The sequence below is a fragment of the Panthera leo genome, chromosome A1 (assembly GCF_018350215.1).
Source record: "Panthera leo isolate Ple1 chromosome A1, P.leo_Ple1_pat1.1, whole genome shotgun sequence".
NCBI lineage: Eukaryota > Metazoa > Chordata > Mammalia > Carnivora > Felidae > Panthera > Panthera leo.
This window is the reverse complement of record NC_056679.1, coordinates 115,104,499-115,126,383: the sequence shown is the minus strand read 5'-3', so window position 1 is coordinate 115,126,383 and position 21,885 is coordinate 115,104,499. Positions and strand designations below refer to the sequence as shown.

Below are 21,885 nucleotides of genomic sequence, written 5' to 3'. Positions count from 1 at the left end.
TTTACTCTGAATTTACTTCTTACAACTTAGTCATCCATGAACTTTCTACAAGTCATTCAATCCATTGTGCTTATTATCTTTACCGCTACTAATTTCTACTGGATTTCATGACTGTATGAAAGCTGAAAAGATGTTCATCATATAATGTGGATTCACAATGGCCTATCATAGTAGTGTTTACACAAACCAACTCTCACTGGCAAGCGAGATACACATGAATGACGATTAGAACAAATGCCTTAACTAACCTGTGCACCAGTTAAGATCCCAGATTAATAATCAGGCTTTACTTCTTTTGGTTGCCTATCTTGAGGGTCAGGAATTATTTATATGAAAGGGCCAAAGTATTGGTCTCAATATATTTTAAAGCTGGTTGCACACACAACATAGAAATTTCATTCCTATGACCTCTCTTCTGTTACTCCCGTTCCTCTGCTTTATTTCCCTTTATCTGTGGCCACTGCCATCTGACAGGACATTTAGAGAAAGTAAATGTAAATCCTCAGAGTAGGCCCATGAGCAGTCTCTGCTTGGGAAATCAGAAGGGCAGCCTCTTCCACTGAAAACAGCACTTATACCGCTTAAAAACACCTGTGACTGTCAAGGAGCAGGGGACCCCACAGACAGGGTCAGTTCCCCTCATAGGAGGCAGGCCAACACGTTGGTCATTTAACAAAGCAACTGTTCTTCTATGTACTTCAGAGTCTTTCGAGAGTCCCAGACTGCCATAATCGCTAGTCTTCCAATATGCCATCATAAATGGAGAAAAGTTCTCAAGCTTTTAATTCAGTAGCTAGCTGGATTACGTTGCTAACATATGTACCAAAATGCTACTTCAGGACATTACAGAGTAATGGTTCTAGCTCTTGGATCTTGTTCCCTCCATCACAAAGATCCAAATCCCAGGCATTAAGGAGCATAGGTGGGTAACTGTTACTCCTTCAGGTTTGTCAGATAACTACCCTAAATCCAGGACTGTCAAATGTTGCAGATGGCCCTCTCTCAAGGAGGTTACAGACTGAGTAGTGAGGTCACTACACACCCTCCACTTGCCAGCAATGAAAGACACTATCCATTTTTAATGAAAGGCAAAGGATAGTAATATGTGATGCCCCAAGGAAATGTCACTTGAAGCTGAACATAAATTTCTACAAGCTTTGTGAACTCTGGATCAGTGTTTTGTCCTCAAGACTTCTATGTAAAATTCTAAAAACAAAATTAAAAAAATAAACCTGATCTCCAATGTAACCAAACTCCAATTCAGTGGTACCATAAACATTTTTGGTCATACCTTACCTGAGGACAGAGAGCTTCTAGCTGACTTGCTGACATTCGAACAAGCTTTACACCTTCTTCATTGTTTGAGATGGAACAGGCCAAGTTGGCAACCTAGAAGAAGGAACACCATAAAAAGTTCTTAGAAGATTTTTCTTTTGATCCCTAAGGAAAACAAATGTATACCCACTCCCACCTCTGATCTTTTATAGAACACATGCCAAGAGCACAAATGGTATTTTATTTCTCAAATTAATTACCTACCTAGGAGGACAATTTTTTTTTTTTTTTTTTTTTTAAATCTCTGTGCTAAGGAGACTATGTCGACTTGTAACACAGGTCACACTGTTGGCAGAATGAGATTCCAGGGCATGTAACTCATAGGCTTTACCATGCTCTCTTACCTGCCTGAACAGTAGAAAGGCAGTTCTCATGGTGTGGACAACAACATGAGAAAAGCTAAGGAATCAAGGGCATTCAGAAAGAAAAGCTGGTGTCCTCAATTACAAATATACCATGTAGCTGGTTCTTGAAGAAAAGAAATAGAAATTCTAAGATGCTATTCTCATTTTACAGGTGAATGGCTGCTTACTAAGCCAAGAGGTTTATTTAAACACAAAGATATTTTTCAAATTAAAAAAAAATAGTATTAAGATAACATCAACATATACCCAAGGCCATCTTCATCAGAAATGGAAAAATAAACAGGGATGATGTCCCACAGTTAGAAGAAAACTATCCTTCAACTAGGTTCTCAAAAGCACTGAAAGCTGAACTCCTTTCTGAATGGTACTGCTTTATTTGAACTGAACTCTTGACCTTTCTGTCCAAAGTATCTTAACGACACTGCTCCAGTAGCCAGAAACAATCTTTCCAAGTTGTGTCAGACTTCCTCAGCTGAAGCCCTGGCCGTGGTGAGAACCTTGCTCTGTAGCAACTGTGAGCACTGTGATCACTTACCCATGTTTCTACATAAACAGGCTTGCCAACCCCAATGGTAATACCAAGGACCAAATGAATACATTGTGCTAAGACACATCTTCCCCCGCCCCGCCCCCCCCCCCCCCCCCCCCGGTTGCAAATTGAGTTATGAATGACAGATGCGTAGGCAGTTTAATATCAAAGGCACTTTCCGGGAATTTAAATGCCAGAGTAAACAAGGGCAATGGTGATAACCTTTGATTTTCACTCCTCCACCCAACTTAAGCACATACAGGCAAAAGAAAAATTACGTACTATTATGGCTGTTGTTTGCAGTATTATGGTTAGGGATTATCAGCTTTCTGGAAGACTGCTAACTATCAGAATCCTGCAATGCCTAATCATAAGGAGAAACAACAGAACTAACATGCAATTTAAATATAAAATGTAAAGAAATAAAAAATTAAGTCAGATCTTTAATGTTTAGGGGTCTTCAAAATCATATACAGAAGTAACATATTTCCCCTAAAGATTACAATTCCACTTTCTAGTATCAACTGGACCTGAGCAAACAGGCACTAGTCTTCACGATAATACAGTTGATTATGCAGATTTTTTTTGTTTAAAAATTACTGCAAAACATAACCAAAACTCTATTTTGTAAAATATAAAATGTTTAAAAAACATTATCCCTCAATGATGCTACAGTGCAGGAGAAAGCTTAACTTAGATATGTTCATGAATCTGCAACTCCCACTGTTTCAATTCCTTAAGAAGGCATTTTGAAAAACAAATATAAAATTTGGGGCTCATCACTACATTAGTAATTTGAGACTAACAAAGATTCCTGCTGAGGTGAGCATACTAATACCCAGCACTCCCGCCCCACTCCCACTATTTGGGAGGCCAGCCAAGTGTAAAATTCAGGAAGGTCTGTCACTCTGTTTCTATCCTTACTCTCTAGTCACTACTAGCATCATTTTATTTCAATTTACACTCACCCAATTTTATGAATCTGTAAGATCCAGAAAAGTAAGAAGCAAAGATTATGTAAACTATTATATATTATAGATCAGATACATGAGAGTGTGGGTGGCTAAGGCTGAAATGGCTGACCTCTGTAAACCATCTTTCCTGTTTCCTGATACAATTCCTAACAAAATAAAGGCTATGCAAGACTTGTTCTTTATTTTAAAACGTTACTTAAATGGTTTCTGATGTATTGCTGAAGCAGTAATGTTCCACAAGAGTACACTGCCTGTTTCAGGAGGCCGCCCTGCCTGGCCTGGGAGGAGGGAGAGAGCGCCTGTCACTGACAGTCTTCTTCAGATGAATGAGCTTCTATTCACCCTCCAGGGACAGGGCTACTCACTTCCAACAATGACAAATGTGCAAATGCAACATCTCAACCGTAGCTCTCTGAGATGCTAACCTCATATACTAGTGCCACGCTTGACAACAGTGAAAGGGGAGGCTGAGAGGAGGGGTTTCCTAAATGTCTCCTTCTGGGGCTCTAGAAATTTGGGAGAGCAGTTCATACTGAGACTGAAGAAGAGACTCAAGTTTAAATTAAAAATACATAGACCAAACTTCCAGAGAACCTGGCAGAACACTGTGCAGTTACCTCTAGATTTTCTCTGGGAATAAATAATTGTATCTCTGCTATCATGGTAACTTGTGTATTAACAGTTTAAATGTCTTTGATTCTTGCTAATTCAAGAGGTGGCCTAAGACTGACACTATGACCTATGAAATCATAAGCTTTGAAATCATTAAGGCCTCTTGCACTATCTATGCCTACACTGTGGAAGTTTGGACCTTAGAGAAGAGCAGAACATTTCAGAAAACCAGCAACTCCCTGATTTAAAAAAAAAAAAAAAAAGCCCTGGATTTTTGCTGGTTTTAGGAGTAGCACAGTAACAATTTATGCTGTGGAGGAAAAAAGAAATGTCACAGCCAGGCTGTGTCATATCAACAAATATGACATCTGCACACTACAAAAAAAAACAACTTTTCAGACATTTAGGAAAACTCTACCTTTATACTAGATTTTCTCTTCTTAAATAAAATTTATGAAGTTCCATAATGGGAAAAAAACCCCATTATGACAATTTCTCCTCTATTATACATGTGTTGATGACTTTTAAATGAAGGTTAAATTTGTGTAAGGTCAGCACAAGTTTCTTCCCACGGCCCTCAGTAACTGCTTCTCCTTCATATTTGGCTGAGGGGCTCCACTGCCCCTTACTCTGGAACCTCTGCAGGAAGTGAGATTTCTTTTTGTTCTTGGTGGTAAATTAATAACCTAACAGCCTATGCCCATTGTGGGGAGTAAAACAAGTGAAAAGAACTTTGGAAAAGGGAGCTCAAGTCCACAACTATAACCATAAAGCTCAAGAGGTTGAAGCTCAAAACCTGCATTACTTGCCATTGTGGCTCTGGGTCATGCTACCACTTAAGTTTTCCTCTTTAAAATGGTTGAGTCTGAGCTCTCAACAAGTCCAAAATTACAGTAACTCAACTTTGTAAACCTGACATGCATCAAGTGAGAAGTCCCAACTACACATCATATAAATTTCACAATCACTCAAGAAACTTCTACCAGTTATTCCCAAATCCACAAGAGAAATGATGATGGAACAGAGGATAAGCCTCCAACTTCCCAATTTGAGGAAAGGGTGTTGGCTACCTTATTAGGAGTAACAAAATATCTTACCAAAAAATGAAATGTGGTAATGGATGCATACTTCTACAAATTTAGTAAAAATCAGAGTTGTATACTTAAAAGGGGTAGATGTGAATTTTATACTCTGCAATTTATACCTTCCAACTCTTTTTTGTTTCTTGATGCAGGGCTAACCAGGTAATTGAGGGAAATTATCAGAGGCTAGACATAAGAAAGCAGAAATTCAAAGAGTTTTATAAAAGAAACCACTGAAAACAGTGCTTGCACAGGGGTGGGAATAGAGAAATGGGTATGTTCCATTCTGTGATTAGAATCTGGGTTTTTAATGGACCAATACACCTTGGCCCTCACAAGGGGAGGTGTCCCTAAGCAACTGGCAGAAGCAAATATAAATGGAAATTTTCTCTGATAGAAGGTCATCCAAACCCAGGCCTCAAAGAATTCTCATATACAAAATTCCAGGAAGGTAAATTTACAATAAAAAATGCAGGAAGTATACAAGGAAATAAGCTATCTTGGGCAGGAGTAAGCAAAACAATTGTGTAATCAGATTCATAATGACTACAGATACTCAAATGATCAAAACTAGAGTATTAAAAAATATATTATGTTAACAGAAATGAAAGAAAAGCAAGCAAAGTTAAAATACAGTAAAAAATGACTAGCCATATTTAAGAAGGATCAAAGTAGAACTTCCAGAGAAAATCTGTAACTTCTATACCTCCTAGAAATTTAGTATATATCACGTACTGTTAAAAAGAGACGTACTAACCTGTAAAATCAAACTTAAGAACTTATTCAGGAAAACTAAGAAATTTTCACAATATGGAGACAATGCACAAAATTAAGAGACATGCAATTACACTGAAAGTATCTATTATTCAACCATGAGGGATTCAGAAGCAAAGACAGAGAAAGAGGGAGTGGCAATAGTGAAAGAGAGAATGACTGAAAAATTTTCAGAGTGGATGAAATATAAATTTCATATTTGGGAACACAAAGTCTAAATAGGGGAATAAAAAGAAATCCATAACCAGACATACTGCAGTGAATCTTTACAACAACAAATACTCTAGTTTTAAAACAAGGTCTTAAAAACAGAAAGTAAATACAAATTATCCACAAAGTAAGCTCAGTAAGACTGACTGATGACTTAACAGCAATGACGGATGCCAGAGATAGGGAAATAGTATCTTCAAATCACTGGAGTTGGGGACCTGGCAGGGGGATAATCCTAGGACTATATATTCAACAAAACTGTTTCTCTAAGATTTGGGGCACAATAAAGACTAAAAACAACCCAAGATCATTTACTCCAGACAGATCTTCCCTCCCCCTACTAAGTTTGTAACAAAGATGCTTTAGGAAGAAGAGATAATTCCAGACAGAAGGCTTAACAACATGAAAGAAGAAATGAGAAGCAGTGAAAATAATGTATCAAGTACAATTTAAGCAAAGTGGAAAAAATGAATTCAGCAATACCACTAGTACCTAACTCATGGGACTAAAACTTACAAGAACCAAAGTACTGGACAACAGTAACATTTAAGTTGGAGAATGACTGAAGTCAAAGCATTTTAAGATTCTGACATAGTTTCAGAAGGAGGAAAAGATACTGATTAACCCTCAACCACTCAGTTAAACATGCATGCTAAAATATCCAGAACCACTACTAATAAAACAGAGTTTACCACTTCCAAACAAGGGGGGTGGAGGGAGAGGTGGGGGGGAGTGGGGGGTGGAGAAGAGGAGGCGAGAGGACTCAATCCCATGCAAAGGAGTCAAGACAGTTAAAAACAGAGGAGGGATGGAAGCAGAGGGTTAAGGAGAAAGAGAACAAAATGCAGCAGTTAAAATGAATCCACATGTCACAACCATAATGAATGTATATGAACAAAATTCTCTAACAGGAAAAAAAACTTTACTAAAGTGAGTAAAAATAAGTAAACATTACTCTTTATAAAATACATTTAAAACATAAACAAAAGTTGTACACTGTCTTTAAAAAGAAAGGATAAAGCTATACTGGATGATCGGAAGGAAGCACTTGACTCACAGCCCTCTGTCCTCCCCAATTATGTCACTGGGAGGCTGAAGGCCACATGCCAGGTAGGCTCCTCACCAGATCACAGCTGTTCGCACCTGAAGAATGATATGACCTTGTCTTTTAAGAGACAAACCACAAAAATTAAAAACAAATTTTTTAAAAGGAAAATAATGTGGTATCTGTCAGTATACTGTATTAAAATGTTGAGCAACCCTATATATTTAATCATTCACTGACCCTTAAGTATAAATACATAAAAACCCCATGTAAGGATTCTTTTCACATCTTTAGCATAGGCTTATTTCCCATGAAAGAAAAGGGGGGGGGGGGGGCATTCTCCCTCCATTCTAAGGACAAGAACTACACAACTGTGTTTCATCCTTTCCTTCTTGCTACCAGGAAGTTCAGTGCCAAATCCAAACTCAGGCATGGCAATTATAGTTCAAGATTGTCTATTATTCTTTTCCTAGTTCCTGATTTTCTACATCTACCTTATGTTATCATGTCTCTCTTTATTTGAAATAAACTATATCAAATCTAATTTTAGGAAGAGGCGGGATACAAATATAAGCATCTCTAGTAACAGATTTGGAAACTGTGACTTTATTAAAACATCATAAATTATTTTAAATGGCTTTGATATTTGGTATTTTTTAAAGGCTTTTTAAAAGGCTTTCATTGTAAATCATCACCCAAGGAATCATTTCTATTTACTTGGTATCACATAGACCATTTCAAAAGTTCTCTATTTCTATCTAACTGCCTGAATAATGTCAGTACACCTAGAAAGTGTGCCTATCTAAACATCAGTTCATCAGCTCTACTGATGAGGTAACAGGAGGGCTCTTCTGGAGCAGGGTAAAGACTGGGCAGGGTTTCTCTGATTACTCTTACCAATGCTCCAAGAGAAAAGAATCTTGATGTTCCCTGAGAACAAGGTTCATCTACTGCCTTCACTAGACCATCCCAAAATCTGAGTAGGTAGTTAAGTTCGACCAAAAACACTTGTTTGGGTATGAGATGTTAAAATAGTACACACAAGACACTTTTGTTTGGCGGAGACTCAAGCATGTGAACTTACAGACCTTTAAAAATGTGGAAAGACCGGGGCGCCTGGGTGGCGCAGTCGGTTAAGCGTCCGACTTCAGCCAGGTCACGATCTCGCGGTCCATGAGTTCGAGCCCCGCGTCAGGCTCTGGGCTGATGGCTCGGAGCCTGGAGCCTGTTTCCGATTCTGTGTCTCCCTCTCTCTCTGCCCCTCCCCCGTTCATGCTCTGTCTCTCTCTGTCCCAAAAATAAAAAACGTTGAAAAAAAAAATTTTAAAAAAAAATAAAAAAAAATTAAAAAAAAAAAAAAAAAAAAAAAAAATGTGGAAAGACCAAGCTCAATAGGTTTAATAAATTCTTTTGGAATCCAAGGTCAGCATCCCCCCCAATGATACTGACTGCTTTAAACATACTACAGTCATAGAAAATGGAAGGTTCATTTAATTTGCTATTTGCAGGAATTTCAGCCTATAGTATTATACAGAGGCACTGAGAAAAATACTGAAGCTGTCACAGGTGGATCACATAAGGTCAGTGTTCAATTCAAATGCTCCTTACAGAGCCTTCTTCAAGGCCACTTTCCTGTACATTATGGGCAAACCACAGAATATAAGTTATAATGCAGATCGTTCAATTTGCAGTAAAAATACACACTTTAAGCCAATAATGTCATACCATATGAAGTCCTGGATAATGGGAAATACTTTGGAGTGAGGGGTGGGCATGTGGCAACTCAACAATGATAATCCAACTCCAAAGCATACCAGTTAGGGGTACCTGGGTGGCTCGGATGTCGAGCATCCAATGTTTGGTTTCCGCTCAGGTCATGATCTCATGGTTTGTGAGTTGGAACCCCGCATCAGCTGGGAGCCTGCTCGGGATATTCTCTCTCCCTATCTCTCTGCCCCTACTCCGCTTGCGTTCTCTCTCAAAATAAATAAATAAAAACTTTAAAAAATAAAGGCATACCAGTTACATTTACCTTCTGATTCTTAATACACAAAGCAATGAATGAGATACTATCTTATTGTAGCAAGTTCATAATGATAAAAGGCCTATTTTAATGCAATGTCTGGGTCTGAGAGGAAAGGAATACTAAATGATATATGTTTTTAGAGGCAAGATTTCATGAATGGCATTTTTCCTATTTCACTCTCAATTCGTGAAAAAGGACTCAGAAGAAAGCAAAATTAAAAGGAAAAACTGACTGCTCTTTAGCTATTAAGCTGCTCACAGCCAAAGGAGGTAGGCTAAGAATGAAGCAATTAAAAAGGACACATGGGTATTGCTTCTTTCTGACAAAATAAATATTTTACCTCAATATGCTTAAAAATGAAGAGCAACATAAAGAAATCATTAACTTGATATGGGAGAAAGAGTCAAGTATAAAAGGTATTACAGTTACCCTGAAGCACAGCCATGATCTTTCATAAAAAGATGAAAGAAAAGCCCTCAGTGCTATACTCCAGAACAAAAGAAAATGGTGAAAAGAAGCGTCATGCCGCTCACCAGTAATGACCCTCAGCTCTTGCTCCCTTACTCACGGGCCTTGGGGACACACAACCTATATGCACCCTTCACACAAGAATATGGGCTTCAGTATGATGTGGGAATGGATTGCACTGACAAATGTGGTATGAGACACGCAGAGGTCCCAGCCAGAACCCAAGAAAATAAGAACAACTTCATGGCAAATACTGTTAATTGCCTTTTCAAATAAAATCACAAAAGTCATTTACTAAGGATTGAATCGGCAGCCAGCCTCACACAGCCTTCCTGACACTAACTGTGCACACAGAGGGACTGGAGGAATTTGCTTCTGTTCTAAAAACTTAAGAGTCAGTATGTGGTTTTTAGTCTTGAAATTCATCTTGTATTTTCATCATGTGATATACAAGGAAGGTACCATAAAAGGTTTCCATTTCTAAGTGGGTGTTATTCCCTAATACCACTCAGAAACTATGAATATATTTGAAGCAACTTTACATGACACCCCAAATTAAAGCATAACCCTTTTATACTATTTTACTTGGTCTGGGAAGAAAGTATTTCTATTAACGCAATAAATAAGACTTCCAAAAACCAAGTTAGCAAGTGCCAACACATCTGCTCCAATTTTATTTTGGTCATGTATTAAAATGCTACTTAAATAACAGTTTTAGCTCTGCTTCCATTTAAAACATTGATAAAACAGTTAACTTTTTTCACATATCATCTCAGCACCATTTATACCACACTGTACAAAATACACATACTATATAAATGTATTTTAATTGCTTCCCTCTCTCTAGTAGAACATAACCTTCATGGGGGTAGAGATTTTTGTTTCATTCGCTACCATCTCCCTAGTGCCTAGAACAGTGACTGGGACATATCAGGAACACTGTAAATATTTGTTGTGAGACTCCATCATAATTTTTTTTCTCCCACAACTCTAGAAAATCTGCTATTGGTTGTTGAAAGCTTGGTGCTAGCAAATGAAAATACTGCTCAAATCAACGTCACCTAATTTTTAAAAAGTTTCCAAATTTCCCCATTCATCTTCACATCCCAAAAGACTGTACATTTCATTCCCTCATATACACATGATACAGAATGAGAAGAATATCAAGTTTAATAACAATGGTGTTCAGTCATAACACAGAATTCTGAATTTCTCAAAGTGTGGTTCTGAGACCAGTAAGTGTGAATCCTCAGGGATGGTAGTCCAGGGATCTGAAGGTTGAGCACCTCAGTGACTTAAATGTTTATTACCTGAGAACTAGTACACTCACTCATCTGGTAGTTACTGAGCACATACTTGTTCCAGGCACTGTTCTAGGCCCATGTTCCCAAAGAATTTACATTCTGTTAGAGTATGGGGTGGGAAACAGAAAACATAAGAAAACAAAACAATCCCAGTAATTTTAGATAGTGAAAAATGTTATGGTGGCTATAAAACAGATGACAGGGTTAAAAAAAATGGTGGAAGGTGGAATGGAGGGGATGAGGGATCCAGGAGAGCCTCTCTGCAGGGGTAACATCTGAGCAAAAGCCTGTGGGATGAGGGGTGAGAAGTGGACAGAACATTCCAGGCAGAGGGCCCAAGCAGTGCAGAGGACATAAGGTGGTGACATGTTTGGCTTCACTTCAATGCTAAAGAACACATTTTCTAACACGCAATAAATCAGACTACCCAGTTGAGGGATCGAGACATGAGAGGAGTGCATCTAACCCCACAGAGCAGCTATCTGATACATGGGACCACTCAAATACTCACGGGAAAACTGGGGCGAAAAAAGAAAAAGAAAAAAAGAAATCTGTGGGAAGGTGAAAGGCAGCTGGAATCCACAAAGAACCTGCTAGAATATAAACTATGCTTCCTACGGTTATCCAGATATTAATAGAGTAATGATGGAAGTTACCAAAAGGGATATTGGAAATAATATAGATATGTTTTACCTAGGTAATTTAGAGTAAGATAAAAATAAAGGGATTCTAAATGGGCTAAACGGCCAACTATATACTAAGAAATGTTCAGTCGAGAATGATTTCTAGTGGCAGGCTGAAAGGTTCTAGGTATTTAAAATTTATTCAGTAGCCACATTAAAAAGGGTGAAATTAGCAAAAATAATTTGGTGTTTCTAATCCCAAGATATTACATATCAACATGTAATCAATATAAAAAGCTAATGAGTTTTGTATATTCTTTTTTTATCCATACCATATCTTCGAAATCAGGTGTGTATTTACACTTATGGTTCCTCTCAATTCACTGTGTACACCAGTAAAAAGATGGACAGAAGTAGCTGCATAGAAGGAGAGTGTGGCTCCCTGTTGCTAACAACCAGAGAACCCACCAATGCAATGTGAGGCCTGGGAGTTTCCCCCTACAGAAGCAGTCCAAGAAAAGAGAAGTAACGATTCATGGATGTTACACAGAAGCGGTTTTACGTACCAGAATGAGAATCTATGATTCTATGAGGAAAAAACACTCACTGGGGTGTGAAGAGATGGACCCAATTTCCTGAGAGAGAGCAGAAAACCTAGCTCCCAAGGGGGAGAACCTCCAAGGAAAAGAACAATGGAAGAAGAACCAGGTAAGAGAAATGGTAAGTCACCGGGTAAATGGCCAAACATAAAGCTACAGGAAACAAATACCAGCATGGGCTTACCTCTTCCATGTAGCTTTATGACTGTATAGCAATTGACCTAAAAACCAGGCATTTCACATTCCTTCAAGATGGGGAGGTGTCCTATAATAAAGAATGTCTGGTTTTTGTCCTGGTTTCCTGGGAGGAAACTTCTTCCATATCCATGAGATTTCAATCATGATAGGAGTGTCTCTGTTATTCATCATTGGCCCTGATGGTTTATGTTAATGAAGTAACTCCTGGTGGGCCCCTAGATAAGTAATGCTAAGCATTCTATTGAGTTCTAGGAGTTGTTCTAGCACATTATCACACCTGAAGTGGGCCATGGGAAGCCCCATATTTGTAGCCAGTGGGTCAGAGTATGGGTAGCCTGGGGACCCTCCAAACTTGTGGCCAGCATTTGAAGTGAGGGCAGTCTTGTAGGGGGATCATGGAAACTCCCGAATTTATAGCGTTTTGAGTCATTAGTACAGGAGGCAGCTGACATCTACAGTGAGGGCAATCTTGTGGGGATCATGCCCTTTTGCTGTGGGGCCTGTGCTAACTGCAGATGGTTAGCAAAGAATTTTAATGCAGTATTTTAGAAAGACAAACATACCTGGCAGAACTCTTAATGGCTGCAGAATCAGAGCCCCCTCCTTTTCTGCTAGTGGCCTAACACCACTAGCTCTACTCAACTTTCCCACAAACTCTTCTCCTAAACCCCAGGAAAAACTATAAATGACCACAAAAATCAACGTCAGCTGACATTTATTCCAATTTAAGAGGGAACAGGAATGAAGAGAAAGGAAGTAACAAAACAATCACAATGAAGCGCCTCACTTTTGTTCAAAAAAAGTCCCTCACTTTTTCAGTGTTCATAGTAATACTTAAATCACAAAAGTCATGTGGGGAAGAGAAGCCGTGTCACTGAAGAATAAAGTTCTGCCATGAGTCAAGTATTGGAGCCTTCTACGACACTTTAAAAACTCATTTCCTTTTCAAGCACATATGCAATTATATATCCTAGTATCTCTATTACCATAAATGTAATTTAACTGTTTGGAGAGTGGTACTACAAAGCCTTTACTTGTGCCTCAAGCAATAAAAAGGCTGTGTCATTTAATACATATATAAGAAGTATGGAGGGTGATGTGGGGGGGAGGGCACAGAGAGGAAAGAGGTGAGAAAGTGGTCAGAACTGAGTCGTGATAGGGAACACCAAACTCTAGGGGCCCTTGGTTAGAGATGTTTGGAATTAAATAAAAAGTAGAAGCATGGACAAAGCTCCTGAAGCAAGGTCTCCAGGGCCATCAGGTCCACCAAATGCTTCTCAGTGTTCACTAAATCAGCAAGCTCAAAAGGCACAGTCCTCACTGCTGGAGGACCTAAAGCAAGTTACTTAACCTCTCTAAGCCTCAATTTCCTTACCTGAGAAAGGTATTATGGAAAATACATTGTATTTGCATATACCTGGTGCACAGTAGGTGCTCAGCAAGCATCAGTTGTGTTGGATGAGGATGATAATGCAGGCCCAAATAAAGAGTCCTCCAGCTGCAGTACTGACAAAGGCTGCCCTCTGAGGTTCGGGACCACACTGAGCCCTTTCCCATTCCAGTACTGGTACTTGTTACCCCATGCCTTGGGCTGGCAGTGTCCCTGCATTTGCTCTTGCAGGCACATTTTCTAACATGTAGGCTACTTATAGGAGGTTGGCTTCCTAAAGACAATCTTTGTGTATTTGGAGGTACACCCCATACTATCATGTGACTCTTGTGAAAAAGATAATGCTTAATGGAGACACAAAATGATATTCTTCTGCTCTTAACTCCAAATGAGAGAATCATTAACTTGAATAGAAGACTGACCTATGTGTTCTGTACATAATTAATTCAGGTCAAAATAACATTTAATAGTCAAAGAAAACTAGATGTAAAATTCGTAATGCATTTAATGTTATTACTGATGTTTTCCTTGGAACGTTTTTACGGTATTAACCTGGCCTAATGTCACTATAAATCCAAATGCACAAGAAACACATTTTACATAAAAGGCCCATTTTCTGTTCTTACGTAGTAACCAAATTACCAAATGGTCTACGGAATATCTTTTCCAAATATTAGATATTTTACGTTAAGGTTACAAAATCAAATAACTTCAGTATGTGTTTACTATATATGTCAATTTTTAAAGATAAAGTAATAATGAATAAGTTGAACAATAATATAATTTCACTTATTAAAAGGCAGGAACAAGTCTAACTTACCTGGAAATTAAATAGCAATTCACCTCTCTTTTTTCTTGTCACCTTACAAAACAAGCACTTATATGAAGATTTTTACTGTTCAACCATATCTAATTAACAGCATGTTTCTTCAATTTTAAAATAAGATGAATGGACTGAGTCCATGTCTCAGGCAAAAAATTAAGCACTTGACATACATCATCTCTATTAGATTTAGACCTCAAAATAATCCCAAGAGAGTTATCAATAGTAACCTCATCTTAAAGAAAAGAAATGGGAACTGAAAAAGGTTAGGTAATTTGCCAGGATGCAGCCTAGGATGTAAGCCATGAAATTTCTCCAACTTCTAGACACGACGTCCTTCTTATAGGGTCTTTTGAGTTCAGGTAGGTAATTATCTTTATTTGCATTAACATTAAGTGGAGATGTTAAGTTTCTAGGATAGGGACTATCTATATTTAACAATGTACAGAATTAATGTAAACTGACCAAAATGGTAGTTTGGGATGGATGTTAAGTAGTAATAAAAGACTTTCATTTTATACATATTGTATATTACATGAGCTTCCTAAAATTTTTAGCTGAGTAAATAATGTGATTAAAAATCACTAAACTTCACCAAGTTACACAGTTAATGAAACTGATAATACACTTACCTCAATCAATTTGTTGGCATGTTCACGGAAAACTTGAGCATATTCCTTAACTTCTTTCTCATTTCCATTCTTTGCAGCTTCAATCAATACTAAAAGTGGAACGTTGGTTTCCAGGAATGAATCTGAAACATGGTCCATGACGGCTTTGCGTAGCTAATAATTAAATTGTAAAAATTTGATTTTATTTCTACTAAGAAACTAGACTGCTTTTTTCTCTGGTACTTTTAAATCTTAGTGGAAGCTCATGATAGCCTGGCTGCACTTTTATGAGGATCCCTCACGTAAGCCATGAAGTTATATAATATGGGACAGAGGAAACATGATCCTAAAGATAATGCTTATACTATAGTTATAGCATTTTAATAACAAAATCTTAAGTTTCAAGATAATATCCCCCTTTTGGGGAGAATTACAAAACTAAAACTTTTTTCTTAAAGGAATAGTAAAAAGCTGAACAGAAAACAGCTCTGGATTGAATTGATACATATAGCCTTGGAACATATGCAATTATATTCCTAACTAAAAGTGAAAAGAGAGGATTAAGTACTTTCTGGCTTATCTGAACAGGGTTAGCACACTATGAACCTTAAACCTATTAACGGTTTTCTTTATAACCGTTTAAGATATGACTTCACTAGAAGAAAAACAAATAAAGACACATTCCATCTTTGCTTTTTATCAGACATGAACAATAAAATGTCTATTAAGTCTGGAAACTATTATTACTACAAATTTTTTTTCTTTTTTTTTTTTTAAAGTAGGCTTCATGCCCAGCGTGGATCCCAATGAGGGAGTTGAATTCATGACCCTGAGATCAAGACCTGAGATGAGATCAAGAGTCGAGCACTTAACCGACTAAGCCACCTAGGCACCCCATTGCAACTTCTTTTTAAGTCTTAATACTAATTTGATCACATTAGTAATAAAATTACTAATTTTATCACACTACATTATGCATACAAATAATACATTTATCACATACATAATACATTTGATTTAACAAACGAAGAGATTCTTTCCTCTGTATTTACTAACTTGGAAAATTGAGCAACCCAAACATCTTTATCACCACCTATTTATACTGGAAGCACATCTTCACCAAGGATCTAAGGGAACTTCAAGTGTGTAATCAGAGCGGGGCAAGTCAAATAACAGCAATTTCTGTCTCTCCTGTATGTAATCTAGTACCACAAGATCCTTCAGGGTATTTTCACAGGTCCCCAAGTCGTTTGAAATTCATTTTCTTACCTGTACATCCTTTTCACACTAAAGCTAACTGATTCAGTCCATCCCAGTGGGACTCCATTATTCCAGGTCCCCAAGAGATTTTATTAGCTAGTTAGAACCTTATTAGCTACCAAATAGAGATAGGCAGTTTCCTGTGACAAACCATCCTTTTACCCCAGTAAAATATATGGGCCAAATACTTCCTAGAATTTTAACCAAAACTACAAAACTGAGAACTTAGGAAAGCAATTGACACATTTTTTCCCAGCTTACCTGTCTACGCAAGTCTCTAGTCTTCTTGGTCATTTTATCTATGGCAGAATTGAGTGCATCACTTCTTTCTTTACGTCCAGCCTGCAAAATGAGAAAATTACAGCTGATAGCTATTCTTGCTCAAATCAACATTTTTTTGTTTAACATTTATTTATTTTTGAGAGACAGAGAGCACGAGCAGGGGAGGGGGAGAGAGAGAGGGAGACACAGAATCCTAAGCAGGCTCCAGGCTCTGAGCTGTCAGCACAGAGCCCGACGCGGGGCTCAAACCCACAAACCATGAGATCACGACCTGACCCGAAGTCAGACGCTCAACCGACTGAGGCACCCAGGTGCCCCAAACCAACTTTTTTTTTAAAGGCAACTTCTTGGGGCGCCTGGGTGGTTCTTCGGTTGAGCATCTGACTTCGGCTGGGGTCATGATCTCGTGGTCCGTGAGTTCAAGCCCCAGGTCGGGCTCTGTGCTGATAGCTTGGAGCCTGGAGCCTGCTTCAGATTCTGTGTCTCCCTCTCTCTCTGCTCCTCTCCCACTCATGCTCTCTCTCTCTCTCAAAAATAAACACTAAAAAAATTTTTTTTAGAAATACAATAAAAAGTAAATAAAAAGGCAATTTCTTTTAGCCCAAAGTTGGGAAATAAACGCGGGCAGGGCAGGGGAGAACCATGTGACTTTGTTCATAAAAACCTAACCTTACAATTCTTAGGCTCCACATTATCTGATGGTGAGAATTGATGGAGTTTTAACCAAAATAAAATAATCCAGGAGATATGACTTTCACTTAAATGCTTCTGCTTGAAAAATTAAACTTAATATTTTAATTCAAGGTTCAGCATACATCAATTTCATTAAAGAACCAGCTCTCCTTGAACTGCAAGCAAGAAGAGATTACACCTGATTTTGATGAACTCTGAGATTTGAACAATGTTAAAATGTGAAAAATGGCACCTGGGACCAAAACAATGTGAAACAATGAATTTTAAAGTTAAGATGTACCATGATGGGTCAGAGTAAATAATGTATATTATGTAGCTCGAACAAGAATGCTTTGTAAGATTTCTTCAGCCATGTATTTTTAAGTTCTAGGCTAAGCTTAATCCAATTGTATTGCACAGAAAGAATGTATTAGTCACTCTGAGACAGTTATGTAAATGGGCATTGCTCCAGGGTTCAGGAGGTTGAGATTTGCATCCGGGAACATTTTAAGCAGTACCAAAATAGATAGTAGCTGGAAGAAAAGGAAATAAAGTTAAGTTACCCCAGGGAGGACTAGCCACGTGCTTGGAAATATCTTGGTAAGACATCAGGTGAGTCAGACTATAAAGTATATTAAAAGTTTTTCCTTACTAAATACCCAGCCAACAAATGTGAAATAAAACATGTAGTAATCACAAGATAGATACAAATGGACAAAGGAATCTAACCCAACGTTCTACTTTTGGGTGTTCTCAAGGCATTCTGGTATAGATATGCCATCAGTACACAAGCCAGCACAGCAGGTGAATAGTTGGGATGGAGAGATGTGGTTTCATATTTTCTCAGTGCCTTTTATGTACATTTCTAACTCATTTTCTCTCTTATCCCACATCTATTAAATGGGGACAATGACACTTGTCCCTCTGCCCCTATCTCCATTGGTTGTAAGAAGAGAAAACAGAAGAAATGTTAAGAAATATAGGCTATTTAGCAGAGGACAAAAAGATGACAAGACGGGATTTTAGGAATACAGAGAGTTGAAATACAAGTGCTAAATTAGTACGTTCACTATCAAATCTGGTTAGGGTCATATCCATTATCTTTTCCCCCAATAGTTCTGTATTGCCAATAAAGTTAAGTAGTTCAGTAATATTAATAAGTAAAAAAAAAGGGGGGGGGGGAATCTCAACAAAACTGATTGAAGTATGAGAATTTCTACCTGCAGGAATAAACTGTGATTTACTCACAGCCTTCAGTCAGAAAATAACTTGACAAATATAGTTAGTCACAATCTCAAAGATCAAAAGAGCAGGATCTAAGGCAAAGGTGACTAAAACTGAATTTTTTAAAAATCAAATTGACCTCATAACTAATGCCTTAATGAGGAAAGTCTCAGTACATTCCTTAGACACACAAGTGCACACTTCAAGAAAACTTCTCCAAGTCATGTTTGTCGTTTTTCCTAGCCACATTTTAGGATGTTTCTAGTAGATCATTTATTCCAGAAAACATTGGCTATCTAAAACCCAAAGGATGGGCTAAATGACCTCATGAAAACTCCAACCCCTTGTAACCTTGAATCCCCAGAAATTTCCTCAATTTGTGCAGAAGGATTTACTCTGCAAGTTACATAAACCAAATCCTCAAACTTGATTTGAGGGGAATTACAGCCAACAGCAAAATTTACTTTAAGATGCAACCCAGACTATGAATCTGTTAAATCTGTACTTGTCAAACTACCTTAAAAATCAATTTGTCTTTCTTGTTACTGTAGGAAATAAAAGTTTATGCCTCATTGATCAGGAAGGGACAGTTCAGAAGCAGTTATTTACTGAAGCTTTTAGCTTATACTAGACAGACCACCTTTTAAATCAAAACCCCTCTAACACACACACTTGCACGCGCGCGCAACTTTAGAATTCCAATCATTTAAAATAGGGGTAAGTACACATGCATCTACACACTTACAACCTTAAAAATGAGCTTGATGAAATTGGAAACGTTGCTTATTTGTAAAACAAGATTTTACTTCTCTTTGAAATTAAAAGTCTTAGGATCTTTTAATTCTAGTTTTAGCTATGTCAAAGTAAAGGTGCTCATTTAACCTTTAAAGTAAATGATTCTCAACTCCTACCTAATTGAGAGACTCTATTCCATCTAAACAGAGAGGCTACCTAGGTTCATTCATATTTGACATATTTGTCCTGCTAACCAGTGACAAAAGGGCTTTCTGAAAAAAATATTAGGCATATTTGGGGTTTCAACATATAGGTTCTCCTCAGCAAGTTAATAGCAGCTGAAATGAGGAGGGAAACTTCTTAGCTAGATGGCTTCTAGCAACATAGTTCTAGCTGGGACAGCAAAAGGGCTTTCAAAATCCATCTTCAACAGAAGCATAAAGAAGCCACTCCACCTGCCTTTTGCGTGGCCAAATAATAAATTCTATTTATTTAGACACACTTTTTACAGAGCACCTACTTTGCATCCACTGGAGTAGGCAGGACTAGCCACAATCCTTCTTTCAGAGAGTTTACAATCTGAGCTAAAATAATTCAGAACAACATATAATTCAGCAATACTCTGTATTGTGCTGGGCCTGATAGGACTTCTAAATGAATTAACAGTGGGTCAGAGTAATAAGGGGAAGTTATGCACAAGATTACATTTGAGTCAGGCACTGAATTTTTTTTTTTTTAATTATTAATAACTGAACTTTTCAGGAGGATTTTACCCCATTTTTGGTGGTAACCTGTGAAAAAACAAGCATTTTTTTTTCTTCCAAAGACCAGACCCTTGCTTCACAAAGAGTAATCTTTTCTCCTATAACAAATTTACAACTCCCCCCAAACCACTCCTACCTTTGCCAAAGATGACACTGTCGCACTGTTGTGACTGGTGCATATGTCGACAATTACTCACCCATACCCTACAACCTCTCAACTCTAGTTCTAGTTGGGCTCTAGCCCAACTCTTCCCATTCGGGAAGGCATGAAATGTGTCCCTGGCACAGCTGGCGGCATCTCAAGGTACATTTTAATCCCTAGAAATAATGTGACAAATGTTCCCAGGTGAGCCTACAAAAGCCTACTCGACCTAAAAAGTAACAGTACAAAATAAACAGCACTTCCAGGGAAAAACAGAGTGAAAACTTTTACAGTGCTTCCAGTGAATGAATCTATGGCACCATTCCACCAAATCCTGGGAGATCAGAACCAAATGTGAACTATTCCTTTATCTTTCTGGAGAAAAATATGACAAAACCCAGGATGGGGAAAAGTTAGAGAGCCAATACGAAAACAGTCCCGGCACAAACTGATGCATGTAGCTGAGATATTCTAATCTTTTTCTTAAAACAGATGCTAATACTTACACATTAAATAGCTGCTGTAAGTTAGAAAGTTAACAGAAGTACAAACAAGTATTTAAAGTAAACAGATACAAAAAGTAAGTATATGAAAGTCGTAAAATAAGGCCTTAATTTTGAAACTATTAATAACCCAGAAAAAAGAATAAGATGACCCAACTGTGTGGATATTTCAGAAGGATTTTAAAATGCTCATTATCTGGGAATATCAGGCTAAGAACTGTTGATAAATCATGGAACTCTTCTGATTTCTATGTTGATTAACAACAATTAAAAAACTTTCTAAACAGCTCTGATCTTCTTTGCTCTACTTAATTAAGATAATGTGTTAACAGGGAATCTTTGTTTACTGAAAATTTTACAACATCTCATGCTCATCCAACAGGTACTGGATCTTGAACATAATATGTCAAGGGTATGTTTGCTTTATTTAATATAAGGAAGATTCTCATCAGTTTTGCCACTCATTAAAATTACCTATAGGGGCGCCTGGGTGGATCAGTCGGTTAAGCGTCCGACTTGGGCTCAGGTCATGATCTCACAGTCCGTGAGTTCGATCCCCGCATCGGGCTCTGTGCTGACAGCTCAGAGCTTGGAGCCTGCTTCAGATTCTGTGTCTCCCTCTCTCTCTGATCCTCCCCCGTTCATGCTCTGTCTCTCTCTGTCTCAAAAATAAATAAAACATACATACATACATACATACATACATACATACATACATACATAAAAATAAAATTACCTATATAAAGCAAAGACCTTTAAAAGGCAATAAGTGGAAGAAATACTTATAAAATATCTGGGAAAAAAATAATTTCTTTAATAAAAGAACAGTTTACAAATCTTTAAGAAAATGACCAATTTCAAGTGGGAATGAGCAAATGAAATACACAGTCCACATGAAGGAACAAAATGACAATACACCTATATACAACATGGTACTCAATGTTACTCATAAGAGAAACAAAGAAAAGAAAGCTTTTTTTACCTATTAGATTCACAGGTATTTTACAATATGTTGTGGGGGTGGGGAAGGAGTTGGTGGGGTGGTTACTGAACACTTACAGACTTCTGGGGGAAGTATGAAATGGTTTAAAACTTTTCGGAAGGCAATGTGGTAATGTCTATCAAATTAAAAACAATTTTTTTAATGTTTATTTATTTAAAAAAAATTTTTTAATGTTTATTTATTTTTGACAGAGAGAGAGAGACAGAGCATGAGCAGGGACGGGCATGGAGAGAGGGAGACACAGAATCCGAAGCAGGCTCCAGGCTCTGAGCTGTCAGCACAGAGCCTGATGCGGGGCACGAACCCACTAACTGTGAGATCATGACCTGAGC

General features: G+C 37.8%; 1 protein-coding gene across 3 annotated transcripts in view; it reads right to left on the bottom strand.

Annotated features, from left to right (window-relative positions):
• Positions 1-21,885, bottom strand: part of CTNNA1 (catenin alpha 1) — a 178,477-nt gene that overhangs the window by 30,211 nt on the left and 126,381 nt on the right. For all 3 annotated transcript variants that reach the window (XM_042936417.1, XM_042936424.1, XM_042936407.1), the window contains exons 8-10: positions 16,490-16,570; positions 14,990-15,142; positions 1,297-1,389 (exon numbers count right to left, since the gene is read on the bottom strand). In XM_042936417.1, coding sequence (XP_042792351.1) covers positions 1,297-1,389; positions 14,990-15,142; positions 16,490-16,570 — 327 coding nt within the window. The remainder of the gene's footprint in view (positions 1-1,296; positions 1,390-14,989; positions 15,143-16,489; positions 16,571-21,885) is intronic.